The following is a 22,272-nucleotide window of genomic DNA, read 5'->3' as shown; positions in this document are numbered from 1 at the left end:
TAATTTCAAGTATGTATTTCCCACATGTAGACAATCAAAATAGTTCATTACAACATGTGTCCGGAAATGCTTTATTTCCGAGTTATGGCCTTCACAACATTGAAATTCACCGGAACGTTTTTCTTTCCGCAGGTCGTTGCCGTCAAAGGAGACATTAAGAGGGCACTCTGACAGTTCATTCCGAGGCGAAGGTTACATTAAGTGTTGTGTAGGCGTTAGACTGTGCGACATGTATTCAAATCAAGAGCTGGCAGAGATACACTTCATGTACGGTAAGACGGACGGCAATGCTGCGCTGCCTCGTCGTTTGTACCAGGAGAGGTACCCACAGCGACAATGTCCAGATCGGAAGACATTTGTACGTCTCCATTACCGTCTGTGCGAGTATGGAACATTTAACTCTCCTGGTTTGGGAAGGGGACGACCAAGATCTACAACTCCAGAAGCACAGGAGGAGATTCTGGAGGCTGTGAACATGACTCCTTCTATCAGTACACGAAGGGTAGCGTTGCAAGTCAATGTTCCTCATACGATTGTCTAGAGACTGTTGAAAGAGTATCAATTGTATCCTTATCATTTGCAACGTGTACAGGCCCTGTCACCAGCAGATTACCCTGCACGAGATAGGCCCTGTCAGTGGTTCTTGCAGCAGTGTGGTGTAAATCCGAACTTTCCTGCCTTAGTATCATTTACAGATGAAGCACAGTTCACACGAGATGGCATAACAAATTTCCACAATCAGCATGTATGGGCGTATGAAAACCCACGTGCAACTGTTCCATCTCATCACCAGGTGCGGATCTCCCTCAACATGTGGGCCGGTATTATTGGTGATCGATTAGTTGGACCCCATGTAGCCTACTTGTAAACAGACTTACGGGGCAGGCGTACACAAACTTCCTGGAAAACACCATAACTCATGTTTTAGAAGACACTCCACTGATCAATCGTCAACACATTCACTTCTTGCATGATGGCGCTCCTGCACACTTCAGTCGTACGGCTCGCCGGTACTTGGATCGAAGGTTTCCTGATCGATGGATAGGTAGAGGTGGCCCAGTTGCTTGGCCTCCACGCTCACCTGATCTGAACCCTCTCGATTTCTACTTGTGGGGCCATTTAAAATCATTGGTTTATTCGTCTCCGGTGCCTGATTTGAAATCCCTTCGGAATCGAATTGTGGCATGTTCTGAGGACATACGCAATACTCCTGGAGTTTGGGATCGTGTTCGCAGGTCAATGAGACATCGATGTGAGGTCTGTATTCAAGCAGGAGGTGGACATTTTCAACATCTTCTGTAATGACAACGACCTGCAGAAAGAAAAACGTTCCGGTGAATTTCATTGTTGTGAAGGCCATAACTCGAAAATGAAGCATTTCCGGACACATGTTGTAATGAACTATTTTGATTGTCTACATGTGGGAAATACATACCTGAAATTATGCCCCGTATTTTTTAAACGTCCTGTATATATATATATATATATATATATATATATACATATATATATATATACACACACACACACACAACATATACAGGGTGTAACAGGGTATAAGTGTCATTATTTTAACTGATAATTGTTCATGTCATAAGGAAGAAAAAATATCCTCACAGTTTTTTTTTCTAATTGCAATATTTACGTAATTATTAAAGTTTACAATATTAGGCGTTTTGCAACGTTGCTGGATAGGGAGGAGTGGGTTTATAAGTACACAGTACAGCTCAAGTGGGTACAGACATACCGGTACAAAACAGATGCTCTGTTCTAATGCATACACGTTTGCGTCTCTTACAACCCCTGCTCCCATTCACAGTATTCTTTCACTGAACAGAAGTTCTTGAACAGTGACGACAAAGGAATTATTGGGTATTTCTACTCAAAATTGTGGCACAAATAAGTAAATTGTTTATGATTCTGCTCAAGAGGACGTGAAGTTTCAGATTCTTGGTTCATATTCAGGATTTTGATTTTATCACCATCTGTTGGTGATTTTATCATCATTTGTTGGTAATAATGTAAAAATTTGCACTACATTGTTACTAAACACTCGACTGCCGAATGACGCCGCATTGATAATCTTATTAACAATTCAGTCATTTTCAACAATCACAGCAACAGCTTTTCATGTAGACTGAGGAAGGTACTACAGTAAAACTGGCATACCTCTCACACAACCAGAAATATCTGCTGCCAATCTGATAGTCTATCAGACGATTGATTAGTTATCTAGGGTTTTAAAAATTGCAGCTTTTTTCTAGTTCAAGCATGACTATATAACTGCCGCCATGCTATCGATCCAGATGTTTTCTAACCTGGATAGGTAACTATAGCGGCTCACAAGAGCCGGTGTTCGGATCAAACGTTAACAGAAAACCACAATTTCAAGTTACATAGAGTTTATGTGCACTCGATATAGGTTTCTGGCGCTTGTCAGCCTACTCGAGTTATATGGATAAAAAAGGGAAAAATTGAGACGATGTCGGGTGAAGTTCCTGAGTAGCTCAGTCGGTAGAGCGTTGGTGTGCTAAGCCAAAGGTCCTGGGATCGATACTCGAGCCCAGAACAATTTTTCCCCTGGATTTATTAAAGTCTGCTTCACATGGAACTTTACCGGAAAGCTAGATTTGCATAATATATACGTTACTGTAAGCACGTTAACAGAAAACCACATTTTCAAGTCACACAGAGTTTGTGTGCACTCATTGTGATTTTCTGGCGTCTTATCAGCCCACTCGAGTTATGTAGATAAAAAGGGAAAAATTGAGACGGTACCGGGTGAAGTTCCTGGGTAGCTCAGTTGGTAGAGCGTTGGTACGCTAAGCCCAAGGTCCCGGGATCGATACCCGGCCCGGAATAATTTTTTCCTTGAATTTGTTCAGGTGTATAAATTGTTTGGAAGTTTTCTTACATTTAAGTGATGTTCTCTTGTTAGTTATGATAAGTTATATATTACATGCGTCCAGACAATGTATTGTGGTCACGAAAAAGATGAGACATATGAACTAAGTCGCGTGAAAAGCGTTATAAGAGCTCAGTCGGAAATTCTCAGAGCATGTGCCAGGTTATGGATGAAATGCTAATAAAATGTGTTTCTATATCATGCATTTACACGAATTAAGTTTTTGTACGCCATTCTATATTAATGCAATTTTTTTAATTTATCTTATTAACTTTCCAATTTTTCATACATTGTATGAGCAACAATTGAGGCGTTCAGAAGTCAACATGATTAATTCCACTTTTGGTTATTTCAGAGTTCCTAAGTCGGAAATGTATTAAATTGACCATATTTTCAGTGGTCAATGTGATTAACTCCATAGTTCAGTAAAAAGCCCACAGAATACAGTAATCTTCTTCACTACATTACAGAATTAATTATGTGTATTCAACTTTAACCTTGAATATCTCAAATCTTTGGAAAAGGAGTTAATCATGTTGACTTCTGAATGCCTCAATTTATCAACGTGTTACAATCCAAAACAGTACATAGGCCTATTCATGTTTTTTCCATCACCAATCTTTTTTTCCAAATATATACTCGAATAATCGTAAGCAATATGGAATTATTTGTAACATAAAAAGTAATAGTCTTACTTTGGAAATAACTTTAAAAAGTGTTTATAATTTATTCCTAGCAACAATAGACACTAATAATGCATCATACTTTTTGAATAAACAATATCAGTCCTTACGAATATTGAAGATATGCCCGTCAGTATCATTTGGTTGAGAAAAGTTCACACACAATAGAAAATGATATTACCAAGATCAAGAACTGAGGTGCAGAAATTTTTCAGAATTTGTAGTTTCAAGATTTAAGGTCAAGTTACTTTTAGAATTTAAAATTTCTGGAACTTCGATTAAGATCTTACTCTCAGTATTTCAGACTCTAAGTACAAAGGTGAACATACTATTGTGACATTGTTTTTAGAATTTATAATTTCAACAATATAGGCGGAGATAATAATATCTAACTTAAGTAATGTATCCAGTATGTTTTCACCACCTGCAATAGATCTACTGTAATTTTCTACAAATAATTTAGTCAATAAATTGATGCGAAATTTATTTAATTGAAATGAAAAATAAAATACAGAACATTATAATTTCAAACACCTGTTGTTCAAGTTGATAGTACAGAATTCAAGATATGTGCTTATTATCATATCCATGGGTGAAGCTATATTCAGTCCGTTTTTGTACTCCTTCAGAGCTTAAATAGTTTCTTCCGTAGCTGCTTCAACACACAACCTGCACGTGCGATGTCGTCGCACTCATTCCTCTCCTCGTTCCAGTGCTCACCTTCTCCACACTGTCCACACGTGACCACTCCTCTGATACACTTGTAGTAATAACTGCAGATGGGATGGGCCAAGAATATCTCCACCTCAGAGTTGGGACACACCGGCTCATCCTCCGGCGCTACTATGGGACATGGGCACGGTGTGGTTATTATTTCATCAGGGGTTGGTTCTAGAGTTGTTGGTACTGGAGTGGTAACTTCTGGAGGTGTTGTTGTTGATGTTACTACTATAGTAGTAGTTTCTGGTGGTGCTGTAGTAGTAGTTGGTGGTGGTGGGGGTTCTGTAGTAGTAGTTGTTGTTGGTGGTGTTGGTGCTGTAGTAGTAGTTGGTGGTGGTGGGGGTTCTGTAGTAGTAGTTGTTGGTGGTGGTGTTGGTGCTGCAGTAGTAGTAGTTGGTGGTGGTGGGGGTTCTGTAGTAGTAGTTGTTGGTGGTGGTGTTGGTGCTGTAGTAGTAGTTGGTGGTGGTGGGGGTTCTGTAGTAGTAGTTGTTGGTGGTGGTGGTGGTGGTGGTGTTGGTGCTGTAGTAGTTGTTGGTGGTGGTGGTGGTGGTGCTGTAGTAGTAGTTGTGGTGGTGGTACATACCGAGGGACAATCCTTAACGGTGCATTCGGCGTAGCACGGACAGTCGCAGACCTTCTTCTTGTCGTTGAAGTGCCATCCTCCTGGGCATTGGACTAGTTCTGGTACGTAATTCTTGCACTGGTAGTACCACTGACACTCGGTGGGATGAGCGATTCTTGAATCCTCGCACGTGCAGACTGGGCATCCAAATTTACATTCTTCAGGACAATCTTCGCATGTTCCGGGTTCAGGAGTCGTGCATTCCTCGCCTGGACCAGGAGGGTCAACGCTTCCAGACTCACAACCAGCCTTGTCAGGCCAGTCGCAGACGTGCAGAGTGGGGCTGAAATGTAGGCCGGGGGGACATTCCTTGCAGATGGGTTGTGCACCTGCGTCGCAGTGGATGAAGTAATGGCAGTCACTGGGGTGATTGAACAAGTTGTCAAAATCGTCCACGGGGTTGTTTGGACAGGTGGGTGGGTCTCCTGGGGGACAGCTGTCTACAGATCCTGGAGCCCAACATTCGCCTCCCACCAGGAAGAGGGAAACAAGTCCCAAAGCGATCAGTAATCCTGGAAGAAAAAATCCCCCTTAGTTTAATTTTTTTTATCATATTATTGCATAAGGATATTCGAAAAAGTGTTTTGTTATTCGCATCCATAGCTTAAGTTAAAATGTCTGCATTAATTTACAGAATTCTTTGTAAATTGTCACTGATATTTAAAAGATGTGGTACGCCTACATATGAAGTATCACAATTTATTACTCGGTTTTTTTAGAGTAGGTAGCTATGTCTAACAGTGATATTGTATTTCTAGTTGAAACTGCGTGTTGTTGCTTTCCAAATCCATCTTTTCTTTTCTGTATTACCCACATAATTTACTTTTTATTTTCTCTAGATTATATTTCGTGGAACTACTATAGCCTTCACTACATTCTTACATTTTAGGTATTCCGAAAACAAGAGAAATAATTAAACTGATAATTGTATTTTATTGTTTTAGTTCGACTTCGAATTGAACATGAACAATAATTATTGTAATGAGGAAACAGAAGTAAAGAGTTTCATTCAAAAAACACAATTGTTTTTATGGCTATATTGCGCAGCAGTAATAAAATCTCGTATTTATTTTATACTTCCCTACTACTTCCTTTCATACCCCTTAGGCCTACTCTTCACCAATTCGAAATCGTTTCACTACAGTAGACAAGAGTCAATTCTGTTGAAGTTATCATTCTAGCTGGTCATTCTTTAGCGACTGGGTGTTTAGGAAAGGCAGTTCTGCTGCCCGTCTTTCTTCATTTAAATAAGTAGGCCTAATATTTATACTTAAATTCATGTGAAATTACGTAAATATATGCGCAACAGAGAAACTCCTAGTAAGTTGCAGATAATGTAATGTCGTTATTCTCTGAAATTTACTCTCTCCTTTCCTGTTTTCTTGCTATTCTATGGCATTCGCATACATTTTAAAACATATTTTAATTTACGTCTGTTGTGCCAAAAATTTTCGATTTGAAGCATATTTTCATAAAAAACTATTTCCCTTAGATCAATATTTGGATACTGTCAAGGGGCTATATATTAATAAAAAATGTGTCACTAATGAAAATGTTATATAACGTTTAAGATAGCTACAGTTTTTAATGAAGGCTTATCAAATTATCCGGGATGGTTTCCTTTCAGATTTCTTCATTTACAGAATACAATATTCCTACTTTCGGAGCTGTATTTCTGCAGTGATCTCTCCCCTAGAAACATGATAGGCTTACCGTACTTTCTGATTGGGAAACTTAACTATATAATCTTATCTACTAATCGGAATGTTTCGTCTACATAATTGTATAGTTCATAAAAAAAATGCTTTCAAAATTGTAATTTATACCATTCCCTTTGACAGTGTTCCTGTAATGAAATAATTAACAAGAAATTTAGTCTTAAATAAATAGATGTTTTAACTTGTACAGTTTTGAGTAATATCTTGGAACAACGTATTGTTATTTCTGAAGTAGAAGTTATTGTATTTCATATACATTTTTGACATAAATTGACTCAGGCATACTGAGTAGGAACAAAATTTGTAAAGTGTTTTTGGAAAGTCTGCATGTAAAATTATATTATTAAAACATGCCTTAATAAACCAATTGATTACTCATCTGAGCTTTTGTTTACTGATTTTAATGTTTTGAAAATTAAACAGATTTATTATATTGCCTTATTAATCTTCATACATAAAAACCGTAATAAATTCAAATTGTATCATCATAAATATGGAACTAAAAGATCCGATTTTATACGACTAGAGGAACCAAAGTGTTTCACAAGCACAGCTCTGAGCCATGGTACCTACTTTGGTCCAAGGTTATACAATAAAATAATTGATAAATACCGAAATTTGGAAAATTTTAATATTAGAAATTTCAAAAATAGCGTTAGGAATTTAATTTTTAAAGAATATATATTGATTTAATATGTTTATGTATTTGTATGACTTAAATTATTGAAATTGTATTTTTAAATTTAATTTATTTCTGTATTTTGTTTCTTGACCCAGTTTGTGTCAAAAAATTATATTTGTGTTTATCTTTGTGTTTAAATAGCTCCCTGAGCACGAGTTTTTTTACTCCTTCAGGGAAGAACTAAGATTGTATTTCTGTCAATGTTAAAAAAGAAGCGTAGAACTTTATGTTAAGAAATCACTTAATCATTGTAAGGGATCTAAAAAATAGAAATTTCTACAGAAATCTCAGAGTTAACTTAATTTCTCGTATAGTCATAATACTTTATCTAGACTCCATTTTACAAACGAAACAGAAAGAAAGAGAAAAATGCGGATGTAATGTACCACACTTCATTATAATTTATTTTAAACTTCTCAAAAAATGTATATCGTTTAAGGTTATATTATATATGTATATATGTACATGTACATGCTTTGGAAATTAATCGACTCTAAAGAACTGAATGTCAACATAATCTATTGTTTAACTTATACAGTGACATCATTTTATTTTTACTTCAATTTTTGTTGTACCTGAGTTTTTGAATGTACTGCACTCCCACCCCTTCTACTAATGAAGTTCAACCATCCTCCACACAGATCCAAGACCGCATATACAGTTATAGTAGCCTTACGGTCATAGTAAACAGTATGTTCCAAAAATATGTTCGCGTTTTCCAGTGACGAAAGAGCTTTCAATATTTAATCATTTTCGCGCAGGTACTGTCGTTCATTTGCCTACGTCGTATCCCGGTTTCCCCCACCAGCTTTTATTCGCCAGCTAGTGGCTGGGCTGTCTTTTCTGAGAACATTAATTTCTGGTAGGAATTGGACGTCTACGTAATATTATACGACTGTTTAAAATAACTTAATTAAAAGGACCTCGTTAAGCAATTAAATGTCACGTGATTTCCTCCCTTTCTACGACCCTACAACATAACCACTTGGACGAACAGTAGATAATATGTCAGTAATTTTATATTTTCGGATCGGGCAGAAGTGAAGATTGAATTTACAGTACGTAAAGTACTCTTTTATAAAGTAGGTACAGAATTATTTCAACATGAGTTACTAGTACGAAGGACGAAACTGCTAATTGGGATTAGGTACAATAGTCTACAGTGCGATAATATGGACATTAGAACTGAAGCCTGTATCAAAATGAATGGCCACCATTTTCAAAAATGTGTTTAAATGTCCATATTATGATTATTTTTCAATTTCACTTCATTCTCTATATTGTACGCTAATGTGCTGTAGACAGTATAATATACACTGCATATTGAATACGTCCACATGGACAGCTCAGTTCGTGAGTAAAAACACTCATTGTTAATAGTATACTGTATTTTGATTAAACAAAAACCTAATGAAAATTATCAAACTCAAAAGCGCGATATTTCCTAGTTTACGTAAATGGATGAACTACTTTTCTTCCCTCCTATACCTAGTGAATGATTTGTTTGTATATTACGCCAGTATCATCGAGCCCCAGTCGTGGAAGGGGTAGCAAACGGCGTTGATCCAGAGGTATAGCCAGGTTAATATTAAAAATGTTAGTAAAAATAAAATGATGTCCCTGTACATAGATTCAGAATGTAACGTTTAAAATTGAATTAAAATTCTCTTGTACGCAATCCGTCTTCCACCATGTAGAGTACGTAAGCTTGAAGCATTCTTATAGACAGTAACATGAAACAATCTTTTGTTGGTCAAATAAATATGGCATCTCGAAAGAGAAAGCATTCAGAAAAAAAAAAAACGCGATACCAAAAAATGAATGTGCTGAGTTCAGATTGGGTACCGATACCGAAACTGAAAAGTTATCTTTCCTTTTATAGGAAGAAATAAAAGGTAATGTGTCACTAAAGGAATTTGCCACTGCATAATTCAATTTCGAATGAAAAGGAAAGCAGATGTAACTGAACTATTGGAAAAGCAATTTTGAAATACCTGGATGTTTGTTGATTCGCTTTCTTGGTATAAGCATATTCTAAGCATTGAATGTTTGAACAACAAGAACAGGAACTGTGTTACTGCTTAGAGATGGACAGTGGAATAAGAATTTAGAATTGTGCTATAAACAATTTTTCTTTTCAAGTTACTACTCATCGGCTTTGGCGAGTTTATGAGCCTTTATAAAATATGTGCCTGTAGTTAAATATTTTTCAGTACTAATACCGGTGTGATAGGCAATATGTATAAATATTATGGGCCATATTCATAGACATTCTTAGCGCGGGCTTCCGGTGGATGATCAGCGAACTAACGTTTTTCGTATTCATAAACCAGTGTTAGCGATGTGATATGATATGAATCCTGTACAAGTAATCAGTCGATAGCCGGGGCTAGTTTAGCACGCTCGTAGCGCGGGCTAGCGAAATGTCTATGCATAGCGCCCAAAGTGTCTTTGATGCAGTTAAAAATAATTTTGTTTGAATCATAAATAATATATTTTTCAATATTTCTCTAAAAAGTTAATAGATGTATATTTTGCAGTATTTTTCTAAAAAAAATTAATAGATATACAGTATTTTACAGTATTTCCCTAAAAAAAACTAATAGATTTAACTTATGTTGAAGTTGAAAATGAAAATATATTGTAACTGAATAGACATATTTATTTTTAAGACGTGGAAAACGGACATATTAATGGAATTTCTAGACAAAATTATACTTTTCACTCAAAAGTGGACAAATACAATTTAATACATTTTACTACTAAAATACTAAAGAGATAAATATGTAATTAAGGCATTCAATTAGTGAGAATGAACCTGTCCTCCATTCTTTTTTCTCTTAATGTGAGTTCCCCTTCCAGTTCTTATTTTCCTCCAAAAAATATATATATATATGTCTGTTTTTAAGTGAAATAATGTGTAAATTACTATTATTTCGGTGTGTTGGACTTCAGTTCTTCACTTACTAAATCTGTGTGACATCAAATGTTATGAAAACCTAAACTTACCGTTCATGAAGTGGTTGATGAATATTGCGCAGGAAAATCTAAACCAAAGTGCTTAAACAAATTGCCGAAGCGATACTTTATATGAATATTCTCTGTGAACTTTAGACAGAAGAAGTGCGTCTTTTTGACGTATTTAATTGAAATACATCTATTAACAGTCTATTATAACAAGTGCTAATCCAAGATTAATTATTTTTTTAGGATTATATTAATCTTGATTGATTGACAGCGGCACTGTCTTATCTTGGAGTTATTAATTTAAACATTTGGAAGAAAATCATATGGGAGAATGAAACTACAGAAATAAGCGGAAATAAGATTTACGTGATTGTCTCATAGATTACTCCAGCTCCGAAGAGCTATTCAGTTCTTACTCAATGTTTTCCCCAATTTAGTTTCAAGCTCGGCAGTTGCGAAAGGAATGATAACTTAATTAATTATTTTCTCATTTTGAGCGCCTATATATTTTAAATCGACTATTTAACAATGCTGTATCAATTGTGGTTATCTAGCATCGTTTGGACTTGTGGTAGCGAAATGTTATTTTGAAGACGTCCCCATGAGAATACTTGATATTCGCCTTTTAGTTGGGAAGAACCACGGTGAATTTAAACTAAACAATCAGCCATACTGATTCCAGCATACATATGTGAAACAATTCCGAAATAGCGTAGGCCTACTACAAAATTATCATCACATTTTTTCCAGTAAATAACTCTACAAAACTTTTAGAAGGAAACCTTCCGCAAAACCAGATCGAAAACCCATTTTGCAGTTTGTATACGAGTAAATATTGCAGTAATCAAGTGACTTTAAAATGTAGTCGACGGAAAGAATTAATGTCGTAATATCATTCATACAGAGGCATCATTTCATTTTTACTTCAATTTTTATTGTACCTGAGTTTTTTAATGTACTTCACTCCCACCCCTTCTACTAATGAAGTTCAACCGTCCTCCACACAGAATCAAGGCCGCATATAGTAAACAGCACTGAGTTAGTGAGTATAGTACGTTCCAGAAATATGTTCGCGTTTTCCAGTGACGAAAGAGCTTTGAATATTGAATCATATTTTCGCACAGGTACTGTCCGTTTGCCTACGTCGCATCCTGATTTCCCCCACCTGCTTCTGCTCCCCCCTCTGTAAAAGCTGGGCTGTCTTAGCTCTTTTCTGAAAGCATTAATTTCTGGTAGGAATTGGACGTCTACATAATATTATACAGCTGTTTAAAATAACTTAAATAAAAGGGCCTCGTTAAGTAATTAATTGTCACGTGATTTACCTTCTTTCTACGATCCTGCGGCATAACCACTTGCGGGTCGGGCAGAAGTGAAGATTGAATTTACAGTACGTAAAGTACTCTTTTATAGAGTAGGTACAGAATTATTTCAACGTGAATTACTAGTACGAAGGACGAAACTGGCAATTGAAATTAGATGCAATAGTCTATAGTACGATAATATGCACAAAAGAACTGAAGCCTGTATCAAAATGAATGGCCACCATTTTCAAAAATGTGTTTAAATGTCCATATTATGATTATTTTTCAATTTCACTTCATTCTCTATATTGTACGCTAATGTGCTGTAGACAGTATAATATACACTGCATATTGAATACGTCCACATGGACAGCTCAGTTCGTGAGTAAAAACACTCATTGTTAATAGTATACTGTATTTTGATTAAACAAAAACCTAATGAAAATTATCAAACTCAAAAGCGCGATATTTCCTAGTTTACGTAAATGGATGAACTACTTTTCTTCCCTCCTATACCTAGTGAATGATTTGTTTGTATATTACGCCAGTATCATCGAGCCCCAGTCGTGGAAGGGGTAGCAAACGGCGTTGATCCAGAGGTATAGCCAGGTTAATATTAAAAATGTTAGTAAAAATAAAATGATGTCCCTGTATTTTTATGATCCATTTAACACATGTCTGGGCGCTATTAGGTCAATTAAATCGTACAGATTTCCCCTTAACTACTCACTCCACCTTCCCCGGCTGAGACGACTAGACCGGCAGTTAAGCACTGCTCAGTGACGGATTGTATCATAGTTTCTACGAACTTTCGCCCTCGCTGGTCGCCTTAAATCCATCACTGATCCGTAGTGCCCACTGTGCATTTGTTTATAAGGCAGTGAATTGGAAAGGACATGGGAAAGAGACATGATTGGCACAGAAAGAGAGTTCGAAATGGAATTATTCACTAACAGAAACTCTCTATTATTTTCGGTGATGATGATGACGGAATTAATGACCAGTGAGACGACGCCAAGTATTACAATGAAATATTTATATACATACCGATATCAATAATTTTATTATAAGGGACCGTATTCTGGCCCAAGGTGTACGGAGATAAGATTAGTTGTTCATAGACTATATTGATGTGACGTCATGTTTCGCTCGTGACACAGGTAGGCCTACTATTAGAAAGCACTTGTATCTTGTTTCTGATGCTGTTGACGTTCTATTCATGATTCAAAACTAGATCCCACAGACTACTCACAATGCATTCGTCATAAAGAATGATACTACGATGACCTTTCCTACAATTTAAATTATTTGTTCATTTATTTAATTGACTTATTTTTACTAGCAGAGTTAAGGTCTTCTTTTTCACTCAAGCAATACAAAAATAGGCCTACATAGCAAATATTATAAACTCAGGTAACAGCAATAATAGTAGTAGTAATAGTAATAGTAGTAGTAGTAGTAGTAGTAGTAGTAGTAATGATAATAATAATAATAATAATAATAATAATACTAATAATAATAATAATAATAATAATATAGAGAAACTGATTGAATACTACGTGCTAGTGTACTAATGAAGTGAGCTATTAAACTCCGAAAACTGAAATCAGCCTTCAATCATCGTCATGAAGAGAAAGATGACATATATAAATGTAAGGAAGCCAGCTATCTAGTGGCGAACGGAATAGCTCGTTCTCTTAAGCCTTCCAACGAAGGAGAGTTTTATAAAAGTGTAATGATCAAAGTGGCTGAAATAATTTGTCCAATAAAAGTTGTTAATTAATTTTGAAAAACTGCTCATTTCTCGACTAAATATCCAGAAGAGAATTCAGGAAATTTCTGATTATGTTCATTGAGGAATATTAAAAAAAAAAAAAAAGCAAGAAAATTTGTTGCCTATTTATTTTTTATTGGTTTTTGATGACAGTAGTGACATTATTTATACAGCAAAGCTTGCTATTTTTATTCGCGGGGTTGATGAAGAAATCAATGTTAGTACACGAACCACCACTGGGTGTAGTTTTCATGCCATGTACCTCTCCCCTGTCTCCTTACTTCTTAGACTTCTCTCGCGTGTAATCACTGTCGTTCGAGTTTTGCTCACCGCCGTTGTAAAGGAATTATGAGTTCATAAAATGTGACATACTTAAATGTGTAACTTTTTTACTTCAAGTTTCAAAATGAATAAGTTACGTCTTTAAAATCAGACCGACATATGGGATACGAGGAAACAGCGATGTAACGGCGTAAGTTTGCAGTGTGATGCATTCCGGCACTTTAATGTTGTGACTAACAACACGATTAAAATAAATGTGCTCTCGTTCGATCGAATATAAGTTACTATTACGATGCGACCATGCCATGGGGCCTCGGCGACTGGCGACCATTTTGGGCATGCGCAAAAATTTCCGGGCAGTAGCCCTATATCTCGTGACTCCGATGTGCCAGCGCCTTGATTTTGGTGCCAAACGAAAGATCTCGTTTATGCCTGTCGATTTAAGACATATGTATTCACGTAAAATCAACAGTTGTGTCCCCGGCACAGCACAATCCATGTTTTTAAACTTCATGGAAATATGTTTTAGAAAGCCGCGTCTTGTGTCTGTTGTTGTTTAGTCAACTGTCCGAAGACAGGTCTGAACCTCACAAGTGATACCAACAAGGCAGGCACCACTTACGACGCAACGAGGCAAGGAAGTAATGGGGTGGGTAGCCAGTTCCTTTCCTCCTCCATTGCATAAGTTACATCACCGATTAGCTACATATTACACTAATCAGATTTAGATGCATACAAACAATTCCTCTGACACATATCGTCAAGTGAGATGTACTGCCTGGTAATAGACATACATACAGCCAGAACCTCAATCAGAGGTATATATAATGCAAATATCATCAATAAAGTCTTGGATTAGGCCTCCTGGCCTGTTCCGCTTCCAGAAGAAAATTGGTCTTTCCGTCTCTTCCTTGGTCTTCCGATGTCTGGTTTTCCATGAAGTATATAGTCCAATAGTCTCTTGGGTAACCTATTGTTGGGCATTCTTAATACATGTTCATACCAGTTGTTGCGGTAAGATTCCATAGTATCCGTAATGGCGGTGATATTCAATTCTGTTCGGATGTCAACGTTCCTTTTATGGTCGTAAAGAGTATATCCTGCAAGAGGTCTTAGCAATTGCATTTCAGCAGCTTCTATTCTTCGAAGTTGCCCTTTCGTTAATGACCATATCTCTGATCCATATAATAATGTCGGGACTGCCATAACTTTATAGAATTTCAAAATTGTTTCTGCTCGAACTTTAAAAGAGTTGATTTGATTGTTCTTAACAGTTGCTTAAATTTAGCTTGTTTAATATCTACGTCCCTGGAGTTTATATAAGGAAGATTGCAGCCAAGATAGTTGAATGTATTGACTTGTTCTATACAATTATTATTGATTGCAATTTTGGATCTTATATGGTTCTTTCCTTGGAAGGCCACAATTCTGGTTTTATTTATAGAGATTTCCAAATTATATATATATATTTTTTTTCTTTTTTGTATAGTGTAGGCCTATGTGTTGCTCTTTGTAAATTGTATTCAGAATTTTCTAAGATTATCTGATCATCTCCGTAAAGTAATGTGTTAAGTGGGAAGGTGTCAATCATAAAATTTAAATAAATGAAAATATATGAAACTAATACATTTTGTGCGAAATTGTACATTATGCAGACCTGCTACTGTAAATAAACTATTGTACGGTACTTGTAAATTTAAATATTGTATTTTTCACCGGACTGCACTAAACAATCAACGGGTCCCTTCTTATAACAGAGCACGTAACATAGTGAAGAGGGGTAGGCCTACTCTTTGCCGAGCTCTGCTTATCACTAATGAACATAAAATGTCTGTCTACCTGCCCGCCTGATGTCTGCCTTCGGTGGAGGGAGGAAATCAACGCCGCCCTCTGGATCTGTACCTTCTATATGATTCACTAGAGACGCCAGACATCGTTTCTTTGGTTGCGAGGCCAACTTTTCGTATTTAATACCCCTATTCCAGTGCCAACCCCTGTAAGAATTTGCATGGGATTTTATACCTCATTATTTCAGACGGTTTCCTTATTAGAACAACTCAAAATGGTAGGTTCTCAACATAGCCACAGTTATTTTTATATTCTTGCTGCCCAAAGCATGAAGAGAAATAGTCTATAAGTATTGCTGAAACAATCAATTCCGAAATTTTCATGGCAATACATGTCTGTAACTTCCGTGACACCGTGTTGTCGTCTTTAGCATGTCTTTCTTTCTGCTCGTTCATCTGTTTCCCTGCCTATCTATTTACTACGATTTATTCCAAATTAGTAGACGCATTTTGTTCACATCTGTATCTAGAAGTCACTTATATCAACGAAAAATTTCTAAGAAATATTCCTACTGAATTTGTACATCTGTTTGAATGACTGTTTACGTAAAATCTACTCTAAATATTTTCTTCTTGTTCTCTTATATCTGTTGATCGCCATACTTTACATCGACTGCCACTCTTCAGTCTGCAGACAGTTTATATTACTTGTATTTTTGTGTAGCTGATACAGAATAAAGTAAATACAATGATCAATATACAGAGTATTGTTTAGTTAGGTTCTTGAGAATTTAGCTATAGTGTCACTTGGGACTGATTCAAAACGGAATATTAATATAAAGTGAAGGAAAGAGACGGTCAAATACGCATTCTACGATTTGCATTCAAGCTATGACAAGAGTTCCGTACGTACACATCTTAATATACTGTATGCTACAAGTCAAGATGTTAAATTACAATTAATAGACATTCCTTTCGAGGCAAGAGTAATCATAAAAATGTTGCAAAATATTTGTATTTTCCATGAGCATTATAACTGATTACAATTCCTGTGGGAGCTGTATTTTAACATATTTCTTTGTTATTAGACTAATCCCCCCCTTTCTATCCGTTAGTGTGTGATTGTTTCAATATATGTACAAATTTATTAATTCTTAAATTTAAGCTCTAAGTTCACATTTCAATTTGACTCATCTATTTACTGTAATCGTTATTATTCTTATATGTGTATTACTCTGTGTTTTTGGCAACCCAGGATGCCTGGGCAGACTATTTCTTGGAAATATATATACAGCGATCCATTGATAAACTGGTACCTAAGTCATTTCTCGTTCAATGCATGTTATTTTACATGAAATTACTTTTCTCTAGTGATTTGTTCATTGTCTTATAGCTTCCAGGTGATTAGATTTAGTGATAACACGCGTGGAATTACCTCTTAAATAAAACTGTAATCCTTGCGGTTGCTATATGGTCTACTATACCAATTACTATTCACAAATCGCTTAGGCCTATGTCGTATGCGTTCCGAAACAATTCAGTAGATATTATTATTATTATTATTATTATTATTATTATTATTATTATTATTATCATTATTATTATTATTACCATGGTGTTAATTTTATTGTTTCATTCTTACTATAGCCTCTAGTAAACACTTTGTCCTGCTGTAAAAATTACTTTGTCCACAACAAATCAGGTTTAAAAATAATTTAGATCTAAGAAAAAGCGATGAGAGGAGATTGCTGTTAAACAAATTAATATAGACCTGAATCATGTTCCTGATAGAAGAACGGAAGCGACGTACGCAGCTTGTATGTCACAATGCTCAGTGGTACGTTACAAAGTTCGAGAAATTAGCAGGAATATTAATCGAAATTGAAGCACGATAGACTATGTACGTTTAAAGCAGGACATTCAAACGACAAATAAAGATACGACAATTTTAAATTGTAAGAAAACATACATCAATGGTGAGAAACATAACGTTTACCCAAGAATGGGAAAAGGATAATGTAATTTATGTTACGATAAATAATTACACATGATTAGAAATAGGAGCAATAATTTATTTAAAATAAAATAAATAATTGTAAATACATAATTTAATGTTTATATTATTATTATCAAGTTGAATCCTCATTCAGTCCGTTCCCGTAATCCTCAATGCTTGACGAGTTTTTTTCGTAGCTGCTTCAACACACAACCTGCACGTGCGATGTCGTCGCACACATTCTTCTCCTCGTTCCAGTGCTGACCATCCGGACACTCTCCACACGTGGCCAATCCTCTGTTACACTTGTAGTAATAGGTGCAGTCGTTGGGATGGGCCAAGAATGTCTCCACCTCGGAGTCGGGACACACCGGCTCATCCTCCGGCGCTACTGCGGGACATTTGCACGGTGTGGTTATTGTCTCATCAGGGGTTGGTTCTGGAGTTGTTGGCACTGGAGTGGTAACTTCTGGAGGTGTTGTTGTTGATGTTACTACTATAGTAGTAGTTTCTGGTGGTGCTGTAGTAGTAGTTGTTGGTGGTGGTGGGAGTGCTGTAGTAGTAGTTGTTGGTGGTAGTGTTGGTGCTGTAGTAGTAGTTGTTGGTGGTGGTGGTGGTGGTGGGGGTGCTGTAGTAGTAGTTGGTGGTGGTGGTGGTGCTGTAGTAGTAGTTGTTGGTGGCGGTGCTGTAGTAGTAGTTGTAGTGGTTGTTGTCGTAGTAGTTGTAGACGTCGTGGTACATACTGAGGGACAATCCTTAACGGTGCATTCGGCGTAGCACGGACAGTCGCAGACCTTCTTCTTGTCGTTGAAGTGCCATCCTCCTGGGCATTGGACTAGTTCTGGTACGTAATTCTTGCACTGGTAGTACCACTGACACTCGGTGGGATGAGCAATTCTTGAATCCTCGCACGTACAGACTGGGCATTCAAATTTACATTCTTCAGGACACTCCTCACATGATCCGGGTTCAGGAGTCGTGCATTCGTCGGTAGGACCAGGAGGTGGAGGGTTAGTAGGGTCAACACCTCCAGACTCACAACCAGCTTTGTCAGGCCAGTTGCAGACGTGCAGAGTGGGGCTGAAATGTAGGCCGGGGGGACATTCCTTGCAGATGGGTTGTCTGCCTGCATCGCAGTGGATGAAGTAATGACAGTCACTGGGATGGTTGAACAAATTGTCAAAATCGTCTACGGGATTGTTTGGGCAAGATGGTGGATTTCCTGGAGGACAGCTAGCTACAGATCCTGGAGCCCAACATTCGCCTCCCACCAGGAAGAGAGAAAGAACTCCCAGAGCGGCTGTGATTCCTGAAAACAGAAACGTTTTTCTACTTAATTCTTTTTGGTCTTGAGGTCATCAAGTGATAACTCTTGTATTAAGAATGAAAAAAACGTATAGGCCTAAGTTATCATTACTTATTTATAACGTAGAAAAATTCGCTCCGGCACTGGAAATCGAACCCAGGACCTCCAGTTCTACGCACTGAGTGCTCTACCACTGCGTTCGATCCCCAGCGTCGGAGCGAATTTTTTCTGTTATTAATAAATAATAACCAGAAGAGAGAATTCTGTAGGATCAAAAATTATTAATATTATCATAGACTAAATTATCGTGGTATTAGGGTACAAAAATATGTATTTATGTACACTATCGATCTCACTTTATTTTACAAGTGTTTCGGGCGCAGCTGTTGTTTTGCATTGACTGTTAAACCCATATAACTCTTCTAAATATCTGTGAATTAAATTGAATGTGATGTAAGTCAGTGAAAAATAAACATTGCAAGAATAACTCAGAAAATATGAAACAATTATAAATATTCTTTAAAAATGTGCAATAATTTACTATTTTACATGTATTTAATTGTATGCATATCTATATCTGCATTATAATACGATATAATATTTCGAATATACACATACTCCTTAGTTACAAGACAGGCCTCGTTTTTCTATTGATATTTCTCTATTTGAATGCCTTTTCTGTAAAGAAACCGGTTTTTTCTTTTGCTGCATATAGAGACTTAGGAAACGTCTCAAATCTTGGTCATTCTTCAGCGCTGTTTCTATTAAATTATGTATTTACAAATATTTATTTTATTTTAAGTAAATTGTTGCTCCTATTTCTAATCATGTGCAATTATTTATCTTAACACAAATTACATTATTCTTTTTCCATTGTTGGGTAAACGTTATGTTTCTCACCATGTATCTTTTCATGCAATTTAAAAAGGCTCGGAAATTACTAAATTTTTGCTATGATATCCACACTGTTGTAGACATATGATGTTCTATAATTATTTACATATTATACTGAGTATTAGCTGGCGCAAGGAACGATTACCGAAAAGCAATGGTGGCGTTGCTATCTGTTTTGACGTGTGTATATATAGGCACGCCGAGGGAGCGAGAGGTACGGGTTAATGGAAGTACTGTCTTTTCCAAGAAGATGAACAAATGAGGACTTCGCTGTGGAAATAAAGACCGTAGCAAGAGAAAAATTCGAAGCTAATTAAACGCGCAACATATGTTTACGAATGAAATAATAATACCGTGCGATACAAGACACGTATTCACATGCAATGGAACAAACTAAAGTCGTAATGTTACTATCACAACGCTAGACTGATGCTATCGATGTCGTTTCTCTTCCGACTGTACTCATCAATGTCATTTCAAGCTATCTCGTGACCTTTCCTGTCGCCCACTCTTCCTTATCGCATTGTTTCATTCGCATTCCTTCCCTCGGTATTCCCTGCTTGCGAGACCTTTTTTTTTATACCGGTGCACTATTAAATTTTTGTGGATGTTTATATGCACATTTCAATGTTATTTAATGTTCGACCTCTTATAAGTGGCACTACAATATAACGGATTATTTTATTTTAAGTAGGTTCTACGTGTTATAATAAAATTTTAGATTCTCACCTCGTGGTCCTTTCATAACTAAAAGTTATTCTTCTTCCACAGTCTGAATTGCAATGTATTACCTTCATACAACGCTTCATTTTATATGATTTTTCGCGATGACCCTTGACTGAAACCATTGCAAATATCCTTTAAAATAACATTATCTGACGTACTACAACGAGAGTGCACTAGCAGATATCCTCACATCCTGTGATGCTTGCTAAATAGGGATTTAGATTATCATAGCTGATTACGATAGGCCTAATTTACCATCCTGTTTGTCTTCATAAATGAAAACGTGTTCATGAATGAACTGTGGACACTTTGGAGTAACCTCTAAAGTTAATTTTATCGGGTAAGTCTGTGTGAGTAGATTAATAGATTAGTATATTGGTCCGTTATTTAACAACACGGTATCAACTACTGGGTTATTTAGCTTCCATGGAATTGGTGCTAGCGAGATAGTATTTGCGAAATGAGGTGGAAAATTCCCCAAGTGTTTACCGGAAATTCACCTTACAGTTGGGGAAAACCTTGGAAGAACCTAACCATATAATAATAATTAACCCAAGTGGGAATCGAAGGCAAGCAGGAATGATATCCTGGGTCAGTAGATAAGCGGGTGGGTGGAGGATAGGTGTATGGATGGATGGATGAGGGAACATGCCCATATTCGTCGTCGATGGTCTGTGTAGTGGTTACAAACTGGCCGTTGAATCCGGTCTGCTAGTAAAAAGTTCAGAAACTCGAGTTTTGGTCTCAGGATGGTTAATTATATAAGTTAACAGCAATTATTATTCTTGAAAAATCAAAAATCACCAGAAAAATTTTGGTTACAGATTTATTAATAGTATAGTTGTTTGGAACAGAATGCAGAAACTCTCCAAGATTTTATTTTTATAAGAACAATGCTATAAATCTATACAACAAAGCAAGCAAATTGAAGAAAACAAAAAAGATACGATTTCTCATTGCGATTTATGTCACGAATTGCTGACAGTCAACATTAATCATTCTAATTAAACGCAGAACGTGGACACCACAGCAAAAAGTTAAGTGCGTGCTTCGGCTTGCTGAATTTATATCTGTTACCAGAATTCGACGCCGATTCGTCTAGAATTTAACGTGCATCCACCTACGTCGAAATCAATTTTTGCAGTGGGATAGAACTCTTAAAGAGTCAGGATCCTTCATTCCACAAACAGGCAAACATCCTTGGTCTCCGGTTGAATGCAGTTCGTACACGATCGATCGTTTCTTCGGTTATTTTTTCTTGGGATGTTTACCTGTTTGTGAAAATCAAGGGTACTACCTTGATTTCTAGCATTGTTATTATAAAAATAAAATCATGAGGAATTTCTGCATCCTGTGCCAAACATATAACAATAAAATATCCTTCTTTTAATAAATGGCGAACATTTATTTCTTGATACCTCTAGCCCGAACACGGAGTATTATACTCAGTGCTTACTGAGTATGCGTAGTATGTTATAATTTGAACTTGGAAAATTCAGATGGCCCAAATTTTGTTCCTGGGTTTGTACATTTAATTTCCTGTTTATTACTTAGTATACGGAATGAATTATATTTTATTCTGCTCACCCTGAGCGCATTTGCCGTGTTTCTGTCATGGTAGTTGATAGGGCTGGAAATTTTCTATAGGCTACCGCATTGTCAGGAGACAAATGTGGAAATTTTAATTGGGATGGACTACAGCTTTATAGTTCTTGTTTTGTGTGTGGGATTTGAAAAGCAGACTTAGAGACAATTTAATATATATATATATATATATATATATATATATATATATATATATATATATATATTGAACATTAATTAGGATTCAATGTCATTCCTCCATTCCGTTAGCATTCCACAACATTCCCCGAATGCTGGCTGGCGACGCACGGAAGGGAAAAAA

General features: G+C 36.5%; 1 protein-coding gene across 1 annotated transcript in view; it reads right to left on the bottom strand.

Moving 5' to 3' along the window:
* Nucleotides 1-22,272, bottom strand: part of LOC138705589 (uncharacterized) — an 80,275-nt gene that overhangs the window by 8,689 nt on the left and 49,314 nt on the right. The window contains exons 5-7 of the mRNA XM_069834191.1: nt 17,612-18,749; nt 15,497-15,651; nt 4,216-5,442 (exon numbers count right to left, since the gene is read on the bottom strand). Of these exons, the coding sequence (XP_069690292.1) occupies nt 4,216-5,442; nt 15,497-15,651; nt 17,612-18,749 (2,520 nt within the window). The remainder of the gene's footprint in view (nt 1-4,215; nt 5,443-15,496; nt 15,652-17,611; nt 18,750-22,272) is intronic.

Source organism: Periplaneta americana, chromosome 9, assembly GCF_040183065.1.
Source record: "Periplaneta americana isolate PAMFEO1 chromosome 9, P.americana_PAMFEO1_priV1, whole genome shotgun sequence".
In the NCBI taxonomy this organism is placed as follows: domain Eukaryota; kingdom Metazoa; phylum Arthropoda; class Insecta; order Blattodea; family Blattidae; genus Periplaneta; species Periplaneta americana.
Note: the sequence above shows the minus strand (reverse complement) of the source record. Positions and strands in the feature narration are given on the sequence as shown.